This window comes from Scyliorhinus torazame, chromosome 5 (assembly GCF_047496885.1).
Source record: "Scyliorhinus torazame isolate Kashiwa2021f chromosome 5, sScyTor2.1, whole genome shotgun sequence".
NCBI classification, from domain to species: Eukaryota; Metazoa; Chordata; class Chondrichthyes; order Carcharhiniformes; family Scyliorhinidae; genus Scyliorhinus; species Scyliorhinus torazame.
In genome coordinates this window covers 70258171-70275745 of record NC_092711.1, presented here as the reverse complement: position 1 = coordinate 70275745, position 17575 = coordinate 70258171, and the positions used below count along the sequence as shown (strand labels likewise).

The following is a 17575-nucleotide window of genomic DNA, read 5'->3' as shown; positions in this document are numbered from 1 at the left end:
CTTGATTACATACCATAGATAACTTAGTAATGCCACGAGAATGATCAGAATCAGCAACACAATCGCTTCAGCTGCGACCAATAATAAATGTAAAACCTTTTGATAGAAAAATATGATAAGTATCAACTTAGATTCATCCTCCCCACCTGCAGGTCATCTCACACAATTCCAAATTACTGGCACGTTGTAAATATATCTGGTTCAAACAAACTTCATACACAGACTTTAAAGATTCTCCAGCTGTCTGTTGGGGCAGCATGGCAGCACAGTGGTTAGCACTGCTGCCTCATAGCAGCAGGGACCCAGATTCGATTCCGACCTCGGGAAACTGTCTCTGAGGAGTGTGCACTTTCTCCCCGTGTGCGCGTGGGTTTCCTCCGGGTGCTTCAGTTTCCTCCCACAGCCCAAGATGTGCAGGTTAGGTGAATTGGTCATGCTAAATTGCCCCTTCGTGTGGGGTTATCTATAAGCCCCGGATCGTCTGTTTTCTCTGTCAGACTATCTATCAGTCGTTTCCGGTAATATATCAATGGCATTGTCTACCCCAGGCTTCACTCAGGAATGTCTCCATTCACGTTTAACTGTGCCTGTGATACCACTCCTAACACCACTTGTAGCATTCAGGTCCACAAGTCACAGAATATTCTAAAAGGGGGTTGAGCTCAGAAGCGATTTTAAAGTAGTTTATTGAGAAATAACAGTTTAAATATGATTCAGCAGTTAAATGGTCAGGAAAACACATGACCCAAGACAGGTGATAATAGTAAACCCGTCTCAGAAACACAGAATAACGGTGCAGAAGAGGCCCTTCAGTCCATCGAGTCTGCCCCATCGCATGAGAAACATCTGACCTGCCTACCTAATCCCATTTACCAGCGCTTGGCCCATAGCCTTGAATGTTATGTCGTGCCAGTCTTCATCCAGGTACTTTTGAAAGGATATGAGGCAATCCGCATCTACCACCCTCCCAGGCAGTGCATTCCAGACCGTCACCATCCTCTGGGTAAAAATGTTTTTCCTCAAATCCCCATTAAGCCTCCTGCCTCTCACCTTGAACCTGTGTCCTCTCGTAACTAACCCTTCAACTGGAACAGCTGTTCCGTATCCACTCTGTCCACGGTCCTCATAATCTTGTACACCTCCATCAGGTCACCCCTGTCTTCTCTGCCCCAGCGAAAACAACCCAGGCCTAGCCACCTTGACTTCATAACTTAAATGTTCCACCCCAGGCAACATTCTGGTGAATCACCTCTGCACTCGCTCCAGTGCAATTACATCCTTCCTATAATGTGACAACCAGAATGGCAGTACTCCAGCTGCGGCCTCACCAAAGTTCTGTACAGCTCCAATATGGCCTCCCTGCTTTTGTAATCTATGCCTCAATTGATAAAGGCAAGTGTTCCATCTGCCTTTTTCACCAGCCTATTAACCAACCTGGAGGACAAACAGACAGATGAGTGAGTTCTGGTCTCTGCAGCTGGTGACGGCATTCTCCTCTGAACGGTTAACTGGTGTGAGCCAGAGTGTGGTGTTGGGCTAAAGCCAGTATTGATCACTTCAAAATCTATTGCTCTCGAGAGCCTGTTTTAACATTCACACAGAAAACTGCTTTAGGCTATGTGTCCTGAGATCCAATCATAGAATTTTTTTTACATAGAAGTTCATAGATTTCATAGAATTTACAGTGCAGAAGGAGGCCATTCGGCCCATCGACTCTGCACCGGCTCTTGGAAAGAGCATCCCACCCAAGGCCAACACCTCCACCCTATCCCCATAATCCAGCAACCCCACCCAACTTTAAGGGCAATTTTGGACACGAAGGGCAATTTATCATGGCCAATCCACCTAACCTGCACATCTTTGGGCTGTGGGAGGAAACCGGAGCACCCGGAGGAAACCCACGCACACACAGGGAGGATGTGCAGACTCCGCACAGACAGTGACCCAAGCCGGAATCGAACCTGGGACCCTGGAGCTGTGAAGCAATTGTGCTATCCACAATGCTACCTTGCTGCCCCGTAATCGTATCAGGGTTACTTGTTTCAGGGCCCGTGCTAGAGATATGTCCTTGGCAGAGGGAACAGGTCTGTCCTGTGTTTGTCACCCAGCAAGCTGCTAGGGAAGCTTTCTTTATGAGAGTGAGCTATTTCTGTAATATTCCATAAATTGCAAAAGATATTATGCAGTTATTAGATAGCCATTTCTTATAGTTGTTACTTGGATTCAACTTGTCTCTATTCCCATGCCGAAGGATTTCTGAATCAGATTGGAGGATAGCATTTGGGAAAGCTCGATTCTCCACCAATTCCCAGTTCCAGTCTCGCTGGCCGATAACAGAGGTGTCTGTGTGTGTAATGTACAGGTCAGTAAGAATTGTCAGCAAGGATTAATCAGCAATTTCTAATTGGCGATGTTAATCAGCGGAATGTTCAGACATTCAATTGTAGAGTTTCACACAAAATCTCAATTTGAGATTGAAGTAAAAGTCCAGACTCTTGTTGCGAACTAATTTCTGATGAGAGTTCCTGGATTATGGGGAAAGATCACAGACAGCAGTTCCAGAAGGGACACTGCAGCCCCGAGAACACAATCAGCTATAGATCCAGAATAATAAACTCCAGCCCAGTTAAACAGTGGATTAACATTAGCAGAAACCCCAACTGTCAGAACTAATGTGATTCGGGCCTGCTTGTCATTAACAGCAGCAATAACAGCAGAATCCAATCCCTGAGTCACTTGTGACGTCGCTGGTGTTTCAGTAGCTGGGATGAATCAATGAATCCCTTCCCACAATCGCAGCAGGTGAACGGCCTCTCCCCAGTGTGAACCCGTTCATGTCTCAGCAGTTGGCATGAATCTGTGAATCCCTTCCCACACATGGAGCAGGTGAATGGCCTCTCCCCAGTGTGAGCGCGCTGGTGTACAATGAGACTGCCTGAGTGCCTGAAGCTCCTTCCACGGTCAGGGCAGTTGAATGGTTTCTCCTTCGTGTGAACTCGCTGATGTTTCAGCAGAGTGGATGAAAGCCTAAAGCTCATTCCACAGGAGGTGCAGCTGAATGGTTTCTCCCCAGTGTGAACTCGCTGGTGTGCCACTAGGTTAGATGAATTAATGAATCCCTTCGCACATACAGAGCAGGTGAATGGTCTCTCCCCGGTGTGAACTCGCCGGTGTAATGCTAGATTGTATGACTGAATGAATCCTTTCCCACAGACAGAGCAGGTGTACGGCCTCTCTCCAGTGTGAACTCGCTGGTGTAACGCTAGGTTGGATGACTGACTGAAATCTTTCCCACATAAAGAGCAGCTGAAGGGCCTCTCCCCTGTGTGGACACGTCGATGAGTTTCCAACTTGGATGGGCAAGTGAATGCCTTCCCGCAGTCCCCACATATCCATGGTTTTTCTGAGGTGTCGGTGTCATCTTGTCTCTCCATGTTGGACATGAGCATGGTCTCTTCCTGCTGTGAATGGTGTGATGTTTTCTCAGGCTGTGCAACTGGTTAAACCTCTTTCCACAGTCAGTTTACGAGAACACTCTCGCTCAATGTGTGTCTGGGTCTCGATGCTTTTCCAGTCACACTGATGTTTGAAATATTTAACCACAGACAGAACAGATAAATATTTCTCTTTCCATATTCAGAGTCCGAAGATACCCAGGTCCTGTTGACTCTGAAGATCTTGAAGTTTGTTTTCTCTTTCCTGTCCACAAATCCTCTCCTAATATCCTGTAAAAGGAATTTACAAAGGTCACAATTGTCAGTCCTGGAAAAAATTCAGAATTAAGTTTTAGTTTCTATGGAACATTTTTCTGTCTTGTTCCCCCAAAGCTGTAAATCCCCATCCCATACACCCTCCTCCCTGGTCTGAAATCCAAATAAAGTGTCAGATTGTCATAGAATCTCACTCTTGTCATAGAATTTACAGTGCAGAAGGAGGCCATTCGGCCCATCGAGTCTGCACCGGTTCTTGGAAAGAGCACCCGACCCAAGGTCCACACCTCCACCCTATCCCCACAACCCAGTAACCCCACCCAACACTAAGGGCAATTTTGGACACTAAGGGCAATTTAGCATAGCCAATCCACCTAACCTGCACATCTTTGGACTGTGGGAGGAAACCAGGGCACCCGGAGGAAACCCACGCACACACGGGGAGGATGTGCAGACTCCACACAGACAGTGACCCAAGCCGGGATCGAACCTGGGACCCTGGAGCTGTGAATCAATTGTGCTATCCACAATGCTACGGTGCTTCCTTCTACAATGCTACCGTGCTGCCCTTGACTGTGTGGAGATTTAATGAGCAATCGTGAAGGTGGTTTCTCCAAACCTCCCAGGGTTTCCGTCCTTCTTTCTCTCCATCTCCAACTAAGTTAAACCTGATACTGTTCTCAGGGCCTATTCTGATTTCTGGTTGTCTTCCTGTTGCCTAATTAACTCAAATTAAATATTGAGGAAACTGAAGCCACTGTTTTCAGTCCCTACACCAATCTCCGATCCCAAGATACCGAATCCATCCCTCTCCCTGGTAACAATCCCATTGCAATCTCAGTGTCACATTTGATCCCAAGATGAGTTTCTGTTCTCCTATCACTAAGACTGCCTGTTTCCACTTACACTACAGCACCTGGTCTCGCTTCTGACTCAACGCCTCTGGTGCTGAAACCCAAAATCATGCCTTCGTAAGCTCCAGACTCGGCTGTTCCAATACATTCCTGGCTGCTTGCCCACATTCTACCCCAGAAACCTGAAATGAAATGAAATTCGCTTATTGTCACAAGTAGGCTTCAAATGAAGTTACTGTGAAAAGCCCCTAGTCGTCACATTCCGGCGCCTGTTCGAGGAGGCTGGTATGGGAATTGAACCATGCTGCTGGCCTGCCTTGGTCTGCTTTAAAAGCCAGCTCTTTCGCCCTGTGCTAAACCAGCCCCGGACTTAAAACCATCTAAACGTCTGCTGTCTTAATACACAGCCAGTTTCTTTCCTCTATCACCCCTGTGCTCTCTGACTTGCATTGGCGCCCAGTCAATTCTCACCCTGGTTTTCAAATCCCTTCATGGCCTCATCTCTCCGTCTCTGGAATCTCCTACAGCCCCATAACCCTCCGAGATATCTGTGCTCCTCTAATCCTGGTCTCTTGCGCACTCCCTATTATAATTGCTCTGCCATTTGCGGCCATGTTTTCAGTTCCCTCGGCCCCAAGCACTGGATTCCCTCCCTGAACCTCCCCGTCTCCACCTCACTTTCCCCCTTTAAGACTCAATTTAAAACTTACCTCTTTAATCAGGTTTTTGGTCCCCCTGCCGAATATCTTTTTCATTGTCTGTGTGTCTCACTTTGTTTTATAATGTTCCTGTGAAGTTGACTGGGATGATTTATGATGTTAAAGGTGTTATATAAATAGAAGTTGTTGTTGTTGACTGTAACCCTGACCTCCTGTTTTACATCCCATTGGTTTCACAACAAACTCTATCTCTGATTATATTCCCGTGGATTTGGAGCCTTTCTAGAGACGGCGGCCGTTAACTCAGGCCTGTCACCGGGAGCAGGCCGCAGCTGCCCCGCCGCTCGATGCAAACCCGGGCCCGGAAACTTCTTATTGGGGTTTGAAGCCTCCACCGGGTTTCAGTGAAACCTCCCGGCCGCGTCCAGCATCGGCACTGCGCATGCCCCGGCTCACAATGCCTTGGGAATGATTGACGGGAGCTCTGGACCAATAGGAGGCAATGGGTGGGTTTGGGGGCCCGAAAGGTCGCGGCTGGTCTTCCAACCAATCGGAGTGAATGAGGGGCGGGGCTGAGCCCGGATGTCACTTGTTACAAACTGCAGCATGCGCAGTGCCATTCATGGCTCAGGATTGAGGAGGTTGTGTTGAAAGTTTTGGCTGTGAGGTACCACCGGGTGAGTCCTGAGGGAGGAATGGGGCGGGAGGCTTCATAACCCCCCCCTGCACAGGCCTGAAACCCCCAATGCGAAACTGAGATACGGCATTTGAAACGGCGAAAGCTGCTCGGGCTTTTCCCGGAAACAGGCCCGAGTTAACGGACGCCATTTTCTCGGGAGACTGTGTTTGGCCTGGCGCATGCGCATACATTGAGCCCAAGGCTCTGCCCCATCCATTCATTCTGATTGGTTGGAGGATCAGCCGCTTGCGTTCGGTCATCCAGCTTCGCCCCCTCTTCCAATTGGTCGCTACCTGCCGTCAATCAGTCCCGGGCATTGTGAGTTGGAGTAAACCCTTCAGAATAAATCTCCACTCCCTGGTTTGCAGCTGCGGAGCTTGTTTGCTTTACACGCGACCTTCATGGTGGAACAGCCCGGAGTGGGCGGGGCTTCAGGGTTCCAGTCACCAGGGGAGAAAATGGTGAATAATTGGTTTTATTGTCAAATTTTGTTTTCTATTCATTCACGGGATGTGGGTGTCGCTGGCTGGGCCAGCATTCACTGCCCATCCCTAATTGCCCTTGAACTGAGGGCATCTCAGGGCATTTTAAGAGTCAGCCAGTTAACTGTGGATCTGGAGTCACATGTAGGCCAGACCAGGTAAGGATAGAAGATTTCCTTCACTGAAGGACATGAGTGAACCAGATGGGTCTTTGCAACAATCGACAATTGTTTCATGGTCATCAGTAGACCTTCAATCAATTCAAATTTTACCTTCTGCCTTGGTGAGATTCATGCCTGGGTCTCTCGAAAATCATTATCACAGTAAAAAATATTTTTGTGTCTCTGAAAAAAGTAGTTGCCTCCTAGGGCCTCTCCTTACGTACAAACTAGGAGCCGGCCCCTCACGCCTGCTCCTTACATACAAACTAGGAGTCGGCATCTCGAGCCTGCTCCTTTCACACAAACTAGGAGTCGGTCCCTCGAGCCTGCTCCTTATATACAAACTAGGAGTCGGCGTCTCGAGCCTGATCCTTTCACACAAACTAGGAGTCAGCCCCTCGAGTCTGCTCCTTACACACAAACTAGGAGTCGGCCTCTCGAGCCTGCTCCTTACACACAAACTAGGAGTCGGCCCCTCAATACTGCTCCATTATTCAATAATTTTAACCTCAACTCCACATTCCTGCCGACCCTGATGACCTTTCTTATCGAGAATCTATCCAATTCTGCCTCAAAAATATTGACGGACTCTACTTCCACTGCCTTTTAAGGACGGACGTTCCGAAGTCATAGAATCCCTACAGTGCAGAAGGAGCCCATTCGGCCCATCAGATCTGCACCAACCCTCTGAAAGAGCACCCCACCAAAGCCCACCCCATCCCACCCACTTCATCCTCATAACCCCACGCAACGTCCACATCCTTGGAGACGAAAGAGCAATTTAGCATGGCCAATCCACCTAACCTGGCCAATCCATCTAACCTGCTCATCTTTGAACTGTGAGAAAAAACCAGAGTACCCGGAGGAAACCCACGTAGACATGGGGAGAACTTGCAAACTCCACACAGTCACCCAGGGTCGGAATTGAACCCGGGTCCCTGGTGCGGTGAGGCATCAGTGCTAACCACTGGCCACTCCCTATCTTACAACCCTCAGGAGAAAAAAATATCCTTGTCCCCATCTGAAATAGGTGACCCCTTATTTTGCAATAGTGACCCCCTTGTTCTAGATTCTCCCACAAGAGGAAACAACCTCTCCACATCCACCCTGTCAAAACCCCTCAGGATCTTATATAGTTCAATCCAGGTTTTACCCCAAACTTTAAATCTGTGTCCCGACTGCTTGTACGACCAGTGAATGGAAACAAGAGTTTCTTTGTCCACCTGATGGAAATCTGGCATCATCTTGTGTCCCTGAATCAAATGTCCCCTCAACCTCCTTTGCTGGAACCATTCTGGTAAATCTCCTCTGCACCTTCTCACGAACCTTCACATCCTTCCTGAAGAGTGGTGGCCAGAGCTTTATAAAGATTCATAGAATAGAATTAGAACCATAGAATTTCTACAGTGCAGACGGCCATTCGGCCCATCGCGTCTGCGCTGATTCTCTGAAAGGGCACCCTGCCTAGGCCCACACCCCTGTCACTGTAACCCCTTAGCCCCACCTATCCTGCCATTCCAAGGATACTAAGGGGCAGTTTATCAAGGCCAATCCACCTAAGTTTCCCTTCTTGGACTGTTGGAGAAAACCTGAGCACCGGGTGGAAACCCACGCAGACACGGGGAGAAAGTGCAAACTCCACACAGTCACCAAGGTCGGAATTGAACCCGTGTCCCTGGCGCTGTGAGGCAGCAGTGCTAACCACCGTGCCACCAGAAACATTGTTTCGGTATCAATATTACCATTTATGAAGCTCAAGATCGAATTTGTTTTGCCAACAAATATGTCTTGTAGATATACAAAATCCCTCTTCACCTCTTTCTCTCTCCTCCCAAAGAGGCCAGTTGGGTTTTTATAACAATCCAGCAGTTTTCATGGTCACTTTTTCCCAGTGCCGGCCCCACAAATGACCAGATTCATTCAGCTCAATTTCACAACCTGCCTTTGTGTTTTTGTGGGTTCTCTCTCACTCCCTTTTCAATCAGTTTCACAGGGTGTTCGAAGGGGAGGCTTCAAAGTTTGGAAACTCAAACCAAGCATCACATCCGGATCTGACAGAGTCCTCAATTTATCATATCCTGAATATCATCGTACTTTGAACATGGACGGAAAAAGCATCATTCACAGTGGGGCGAAACCGTACACGTGTTGTGTGTGTGGACGAGAATTCACTCAATCATCAGACCTCACAAGCCACAAATGTAGTCACACTGAGGAGAAACCGTGGAAATGTGCGGACTGTGGGAAAGGATTCACTGCCCCATCCAAGCTGGAAACTCATCGACGCAGTCACACTGGGGAGAGACCATTCACCTGCTCACAGTGTGGGAAGGGATTCACTGAGTTGTCCACTCTGTCCACACACCAGCAAATTCACACTGGGGAGAGACCATTCACCTGCTCACAGTGTGGGAAGGGATTCACTTGTTCATCTCACCTGCTGAGACACCAGCGAGTTCACACTGGGGAGAGGCCATTCACCTGCTCAGAGTGTGGGAAGGGATTTACTATGTCAGCCCACTTGCTGAGACACCAGCAAGTTCACACTGATGAGAGACCGTTCCAATGTCCAGACTGCGGGAAATGCTATAAAAGTTCTGGAGATATGATGAGCCATCAACGTGTTCACACTGACGAGAGACCGTTCAGGTGCTCTCACTGCGGCACTGTGTTCAGACTATCATCTCAGCTCATTGTACATCAGCGAATTCACACTGGGGAGAGGCCATTCATCTGCTCCGAGTGTGGGAAGGGATTCACTCAGTTATCCCACCTGCTGAGACACCAACGAGGCCACAAGTAACCACAGTGATTAGATTTTGCTGTTGACTCACATTCAGAACTGAACCATGTTCATTTGGATCACTTTCTGCTGATAACAATACAGGGGCTAATATTCTGGCTAAAAGTCAAATAAATTAGATTTGTGTGAAATATGTAGTGTGTTGAAACTTTTTAATATCTCTGACACAAGTTAATTCCTTTTGAAGTAATCTCACTCTCCTGTCTCTTCCATCCTCACCTCCAACAAGAAGTGTGAGGAGCTTCTTTGTGACTGAGATTGAGTAAATCCGATCAGCTGCCTCTGCTGCTTCCCTCCCTTCCACGAGCCCACCGGACCAAAGTGTCTCTAAATTTCATCCTTTCCCGAGCCCTGAACCCACATCTTTCTCTAGTTTCTCTCCCATCTCCCCTCATGCCCTCTCTGAGCTCATCTTGTCCATGAGACCCAGCTCCTGCTCCATCGACCCTATTCCCACTGAGCTACTGATCAGCCAACTTCCCTGTTTCCATGGATATTGTCAACATTTCTGTCCCACTGTCCTTCAAATCTGCCATCATCACCCCCTCCTCAATAAAACAAATCCTTGACCCTGCCATCCTTACAAATTACTGTTCCTTCTTCAACCTCCCTCTCCTCTCCAAACTCTTTGAACATGTTGTCACCCCCCAAATCCTTGCCCATCTTTCCCAGAACTCCCATGTTTGAATCCCTTCAATCAGGTCTCTGCCCTGTCACAGTGAAATACAAGAGACAAACAGAATCTTACCCGGAGAGAAAGACAGACAATCCGGGAGGTTGGATCCAACACGGATATGTTCATCAGACCAGAAGACAAGGACAACAGCACAGTCATTATCGAGAGCCAACAATATCTGCTGGAGACAGACAAGACAATAGAACAACACAAATCACAACACCAAGCTACCTCGACCCATATACCCGAGATAAGAAGGAGATTCCAGACACATTAACCAAAAACAGATGGAATATCTGAGGGGACAACAGGTAGTACCAAGGAAGTTAAAATACCCAAACACATAATAATAATCTTTATTATTGTCACAAATAGGCTTACATTAACACAGCAATGAAGTCACCGTGAAAATTCCCTCATTGCCACACTCTGGTGCCTGTTCGGGTACACAGAAGGAGAATTCAGAATGTGAAATTCACCTAACAAGCACCTCTTTCTTGACTTGGAGGAAACCGGAGCACCCGGAGGAAACCCACGCAGACACTGGGAGAATGTACAGACTCTGCACACGTAGTGACCCAAGCGGGAATTGAACTTGGGACCCTGGTGCTGTGAAGCAACAGTGCTAACCACTGTGCTACCATCAGGGAAATAACACCACACAGACACATCGGATGAGACTGAGAGAAAATCTTATCCATATCTCTGAAATGGCCACAACATCGAAGTCCCAGGTACCAACCCATGCTGCCAGTTCCCCTACCTTATTTCGTATACTCCTGGCATTGAAGTAGACACACTTCAAACCACCTACCTGAACACTGGCCCCCTCCTGCGACGTCAAATCTGTGCTCCTGACCTCTATACTCTCATTCTCCCTTACCCTAAAACTACAATCCAGGTTCCCATGCCACTGCTGCATTAGTTTAAACCCCCCCCCAATGTTCAAACATCCAGAGAAATAGTGTGATAATAAATAACCTTTATTCCTTTAAAAATTACCAGTAAGCCTGCTGCTGAAATGTATTTTAAATAAAGAAAAATCACACTGAGGGCAAGGAAATATCACACAAACATCCTGATAATGGACTGGAAAGGACCACGAAATGTAATCAAACGCTGTATAACCCCCTTCAGGTAGCTATACAGAGGCTGCAGCCTCTCACACTGAATTTCTACGTAATCCAGAGATACCTCCAGGCGACAAATATCAGCTTCATCCGGAGTGGGTGAAAAACTGTTGACTTTGTTTATCTTCGCCGGGCACTAGGACCCGGCTGGGAACAGAAACCTTCAGGTTCCGCCCACTAACTGTTGCATCACCAAGACGCCAGCGCATGCGCTCTGCTTCCCCAAGATGGCGGCTGTGAATCAGGGCCTGGTCCCGGGAGAGAGCTGACCGGCGGTGATGTGACCTGAGGATCACCACACCTCAGGCAAGGGGCCAGGTTGGGAAGGCGGTGCCTTCAGGAATAACTGGGAAGGTGATGTTTGGTCAGTTGCTGCAGTCTGTGTAGTGAAGGTGCTGTCACAGTGGTGTGAGGGAAGGAAGTACAGGATTATCACCCAGCAATGATCAATTAAGGGGAATGTAAATCCAGCTCAGGCTGCTTTCAGATTGGAAAGGGAGCTAAGGTGTGTCCTCAGAGCTGGTGAGTGTTGTGGCTTTGGCACTGTCTCTGTCAATTCCTTCTCATTCATTCCCTCTCTTTACAACACAAATAGAGGCCCTTTGACCCATTCATAATAATCTTTATTATTGTCACAAGTAGGCTTACATTAACACTGCAATGAACATATTGTGAAAATCCTCTAGTCGCCACACTCCAGAGCCTGTTCGGGTACACAGAGAAAGAATTCAGAATGTCCAATTCGCCTAACAAGCTCAACTTTCGGGACTTGTGGGAGGAAACCGGAACACCTGTAGGAAACCCATGCAGACACGGGGAGAACATGCAGACTCCGAAGCCGGGAATCAAACCCAGGTCCTTGGTGCTGTGAAGCAACAGTGCTAACCACTGTGCTACCATGCCGCCCATAAGATTATTAGATTACTAGGTCTGGATGAATTGTGTCCCAGGATGCTGTGGGAGGCGAGGGAGAGATTGCAGCGGCTCTGACCCAAAGTTTTAATCTCAAATTAGGCCTGTTTTTGCTAGAATTTAGAAGGTTAAGGTGTGATCTGATTGAAGTATTTAAGATATTAACAGAGAAAGATTAACTATTTCCACTGGTTGGAGGTTCTAAAAGGAGGGATCACTGTCTAAAATTTAGGGCTAGACAGTTCAGTAGAGATGTTGGGAAGAACTTCTTCAAACAGGGTGATAGAGGTTTGGAACTCTCTCCCACAAACAGCACGTGAAGCTGGATCAGTTGTTAAGATTAAATCTGAGGTATTTTGTTAAGCAAAGATATTCAGAGATATGGAGTTAGGTCACAGATAGGCCATGATCTCACTAAATGGCAGGACAGATTCGAGGGGCTGAATGGCCTACTCCTGTCCCTATGGGTATTTCTGTGATTCTGAAATTCAGACAATAATACCTAGACAGGGGCAGCACGGTGACGCAGTGGGTTAGCCCTGCAGCCTCACGGCGCCGAGGTCCCAGGTTCGATCCTGCTCTGGGTCATTGTCCGTGTGGAGTTTGCACATTCTCCCCGTGTTTGCGTGGGTTTCGCCTCCACAACCCAAAAATGTGCAGGCTAGGTGGATTGGCCACACTAAATTGCTCCTTAATTGGAAAAAAAAATGAAATGGGTCCACTAAATTAAAAAAAAAAAGAATACCATGACAGGGAAAGAGTCCGGATTAGAACCTGAGTTAATCCGAGCTGCAAACCATCCCTTCAGATCCTGGCTCTTCATGGATTTAATGAAGGCCAAGGCAATAGTTGGATTATTGAAAGGCTTGACGGAGTTGTTGGATACCATTTTTCGGGTCTCAGGATAAAGCCTGACGTAATTCACTCCCCACAGGCTTGACCTGCCTTTGAACTTCATCGAAGCCTCAGCGCTTTGTTTGTGTTGCTTTCGAAAGTCCTGAATCCACCCTCCCTCCTGGGGCCAGATGCCACCTCACCGTACCCATCTCCAGGACCTTCTGGCGATCTTTCCAGTTGTGGAAGTGAATGATTACAGGCCTGGGATGAAAACTGTCCCTCAGCCTCAGAGATACAATGCACCCTTTCTAATTTGGAACACCCAGGCTTCACATCCAGCTTGAGAAAACATGGCTTCCAGTCCTTGAAGAATTAACGGGAGCCTTACCCTCCACATCTTCTGACAGATCGACGACTCGGATGTTCTTTCTCCGACCCTCAGTTCTCCAAGGCCTCCAGGACATCCGCCAGCCACTCGGCTGGTTTTCAAAGGATTGAATTCTTGCCCCCGTTGTGGAGGCATCTTGCTGAACATTCCAGATCCTCTCCTCCGGATCATCGAGCCTCTCATGGCGTTTTGCAGCTGGGCCTCATGAGCTCATAGATATTGAGTCAGCACACTCCGCCCCTGGTCAATAACACGGATAATATCGGCAGTCATCATTTTCGCCGCCTCCCAGAGAGCCCCGGAGAGCGCGGGGTCGAGAGACCTCCCGAGTGTCAGGCCGCCATGTTGAAAAGGCGACTCCATTTCCGCTGAATCCACCTCCGCTGTTTTATTGGTGCATTTCTTCACTTTTTCTGGCATAATCCTACCAGACCGAACCCTGAAGTCTTCCAGGACATGTTAAGAACATAAGAACTAGGAGCAGGAGTAGGCCATCTGGCCCCTCGAGCCTGCTCCACCAATCAATGAGACCATGGCTGATCTTTTGTGGAATCAGCTCCACTTTCCGGCCCGAAAACCATAACTCTTAATCCCTTTATTCTTCAAAAAAACTATCTATCTTTATCTTAAAAACATTTAATGAAGGAGCCTCTACTGCTTCACTGGGCAAGGAATTCCATAGATTCACAACCCTTTGGGTGAGGAAGTTCCTCCTAAACTCAGTCCTAAATCTACTTCCCCTTATTTTGAGGCTATGCCCCCTAGTTCTGCTTTCACCCGCCAGTGGTTAACAAATATGAATTCAATGATTAGGTAGATGAGTGCTGGGCGATCAGGATAAGTGACAGATTATAGGTGAGAGGCACCAGAACCTGCAGCAAACCAGCTACTCCCATGCCAGTGTCACATTCCACCCCCCCCCCCCTTCCAAGGGTTATGGGGAACTGGCAGGAAAATGGGGAGAAAGCTGAGATGAAAGGGATTTCTTTATTCGAGGATGTGGTGAAGCTTTGGAATTCTCTACCCCAGAGGATTCTGGAGCTTCAGTCGTCAAGTATTTTCAAGACACAGATTGATAGGTTTCTAGATATTGAAGACGTCGGGGGATATGGGGGATAGTGTGGGGAAAACGGTGCTGAGGTAGATCGGCCAATGATCCCATTGAATGGTTCAGGTTCGATGGGCCGAATGGTCAACTGCAGCTCATATTTGTTATGATCTCCTGGACAGGAAGCTGGGAGCTTGGATCTGTCAGTCAGCCTGCATCAGCACCTTCAGGAGAATTAGGAGGGTCAATATTAGATACAGCAGAGTAAGAATGGAGGCAGTGTGTGGGATGGAGATTTACAGCTCTCAGGGAATAAGAGAGAGGAAAAAATGTGACATAGAAACTGGCATTGTCTGTTCTGAGTTTCTATCCTGTACTGACAGTGATGAATTTTGTAAATTGTTTTTACAGGATATTGGACAAGGAGGAATTACAGACAGAAATCTCAAACGTCACGTCTCGATCTCACAGTCACTCCCTTCCTTGGAACCTGAATATCATCGGCCTTTCAATCTAGAAGGAAAAATGTTTCCCCGAACTGTCAGCTAAATATTTCAACCATCAGTGTGACTGAGAAAGCACCGAGACCCACACAACACACACCCGAGTGAGAGAGTTCCGGTGAACTGACTGTGGAAAGAGCTTTAACCAGTTACACAGCCTGAAAAACATCACAACATTCAGAGTGGGGAGAGACCATACCCGTGTTGTGGACAAGGCTTCAACTGATCATCCAATCTGGAGAGATGTGAGGAGACACAAAACATGGAGAAACCGTGGAAATGTGGGGACTGTGGGAAGGGATTCAGAGTCCCATCTCAGCTGGAGATTCATCAACGCAGTCACACTGGGGAGAGGCCGTTCACCTGCTCAAAGTGTGGGAAAGGATTTACTCAGTTCTCCAGTCTGCAGACACATCAGCGAGTTCACACTGGGGAGAGGCCGTTCCCCTGCTCTCAGTGTGGGAAGGGATTTACTCGGTTATCCACCCTGCAGGCACATCAGCGAGTTCACACTGGGGTGAGGTCATTCACCTGCTCCCAATGTGCGAAGGGATTTACTCAATTATTTCACCTGCGGAGACACCAGCGAGTTCACACTGGGGAGAGGCCATTCACCTGCTCGGAGTGTGGGAAAGGATTTGCTGAAGTATCCAACCTGCGGAGGCACCAGCGAGTTCACACTGGGGAGAGGCCATTCACCTGCTCTCAGTGTGGGAAAGGATTTACTCAGTTATCTCACCTGCGGACACACCAGCGAGGTCACACTGGGGAGACGCCGTTCATCTGCTCTCAATGTGGGAAAGGATTTGCTGAAGTATCCAACCTGCGGAAGCACCAGCGAGTTCACACTGGGGAGAGGCCATTCACCTGCTCTCAGTGTGGGAAAGGATTTACTCAGTTATCTCACCTGCGGACACACCAGCGTGGTCACACTGGGGAGACGCCGTCCACCTCTCAATGTGAGACGAATCTATCACTTGCCCTGGTTCATTACTAAGTACCAAATCCAATATGGCCTCCCCTCTGGTCGGACAATCTACATACTGTGTTAGAAAAGCTTCCTGGACACACTGCTCAAACACCACTCCATCCAAACTATTTGATCTAAAGAGTTTCCACTCAATGTTTGGGAAGTTGAAGTCACCTATGACTACTACCCTGTGACTTCTGGACCTTTCTAAAATCTGTTTCCCAATCTGTTCCTCCACATCTCTGCTACTATTGGGGGGGCCTGTAGAAAACTCCCTAACAGGGTGACTGCTCCTTTCCTGTTTCTGACTTCAACCCATACTACCTCAATAGGGTGATACTCCTCGAACTGCCTTTCTGCAGCTGTTATACTATCTCTAATTAACAATGCCACCCCCCCCCACCTCTTTTACCACCCTCCCTAATCTTATTGAAACATCTATAACCAGGGACCTCCAACAACCATTTCTGCCCCTCTTCTATCCAAGTTTCCGTGATGGCCACCACATCGTAGTCCCAAGTACCGATCCATGCCTTAAGTTCACCCACCTTATTCCTGATGCTTCTTGCGTGGAAGTATACACACGTCAACCCATCTCCGTGCCTGCAAGTACTCTCCTTTGTCAGTGTTCCCTTCCCCCCTGCCTCACTACACCCTTTGGCGTCCTGATTATCGACTACCTTAGTTGCTGGACTACAAACCCGGTTCCCATTTGTAGCCACGTAAAATGGCTGATTCCTGATTAGAATGGTCAAACCCCGATTTAAAATGGCAAATGAAAGAGGCTGATGGGTAAATCAGCAAACAGGACTCAAAAGGACAGCTGCAGGTAAAACAGTGTATTCGCCTCTGGGGATGTCAGTCCAGACCGATACCTGCCACCATCAACATCACAACAACCCAGCCATCTGCATTTTAATCAGCCATCCCCGGGAACAATTGCTACAAATTAGCAATTGAAAGCTGACCCAGATCTTTCGGCACCAGCAGGGGCTGACACAAAGAAAGGCAAATGACCGCCCCCCCGATCAAGGAATCACCCCATTACTGGAGCATATCGAACCAAGTGATTGGGACCAAGTTCAATCACTTGGAACCAGGTACGAGGTCCACCCCGAGAGGCGGGAAGCCCCTGGGGACTATAAGAATAGGGGTCAAGTTCAAATCGACCCTTCTCTTCCTGCTCACAACCTGCGAGACCCTTCTACAAGAAACTGTAAGTGTTACTCCAGCGATCGCTACCAGATAGGCGCTCCTGACTATTGACTTGTACCAGCTTTTGAATCTCGCAGGCTCAGAACCAATTCGAAAGACCATTCGTTTCCCTGACCTGGTGGGCCACTTCCAAAGTTAAGTATTGGCCTTTAGTGGTAGGTAGTAGTCTAGAAGTAGGATTATTGTATAAGTATTAATTGCTGTATATAATAAATGAGCGTTGATTTAACTCTTACTAAGCGGTGTGTTGCATTATTAATCATTACTTGGACTTGAACCACGTGGCGGTATCAGAAAGATACCTGGCGACTCATGAGCAAAGGTGACAGAATAAGAATAAATAAACTAAGGCTAAAACGAGCAACACATTCTCCTGCCAAATTAGTTTAAACCCTCCCGAAGAGTACTAGAAAACCACCCTCCCAGGATATTGGTGCCCCTCTGGTTCAGATGCAACCCGTCCTGCTTGTACAGGTCCCACATTCCCCAGAATGCGCTCCAATTATCCAAATACCTGAAGCCCTCCCTCCTACACCATTCCTGCAGCC

At 47.9% G+C, this 17575-nt stretch overlaps 1 protein-coding gene and 1 long non-coding RNA gene across 3 annotated transcripts in view; one reads left to right on the top strand and one right to left on the bottom strand.

Moving 5' to 3' along the window:
- The window catches only part of LOC140422603 (uncharacterized), a 61005-nt gene extending 54953 nt beyond the window's left edge, over nucleotides 1-6052 (bottom strand). The window contains exons 1-3 of the mRNA XM_072507610.1: nucleotides 5275-6052; nucleotides 2737-3725; nucleotides 1452-1581 (exon numbers count right to left, since the gene is read on the bottom strand). Coding sequence (XP_072363711.1) covers nucleotides 1452-1581; nucleotides 2737-3449 — 843 coding nt within the window. The 5' untranslated portion in view covers nucleotides 3450-3725; nucleotides 5275-6052. The remainder of the gene's footprint in view (nucleotides 1-1451; nucleotides 1582-2736; nucleotides 3726-5274) is intronic.
- A 317-nt stretch (nucleotides 6053-6369) lies between these two features.
- Nucleotides 6370-17262, top strand: LOC140418351 (uncharacterized). Of its 2 annotated transcripts, none has more exons than XR_011944958.1 (3): nucleotides 6370-6542; nucleotides 8531-11508; nucleotides 14751-17262. It is a non-coding gene; the product is annotated as an uncharacterized lncRNA (long non-coding RNA). The 2 variants fall into 2 exon arrangements; XR_011944959.1 differs by lacking the exon at nucleotides 6370-6542 and adding an exon at nucleotides 6554-6667.
- The last annotated feature ends 313 nt before the right edge of the window (nucleotides 17263-17575 follow it).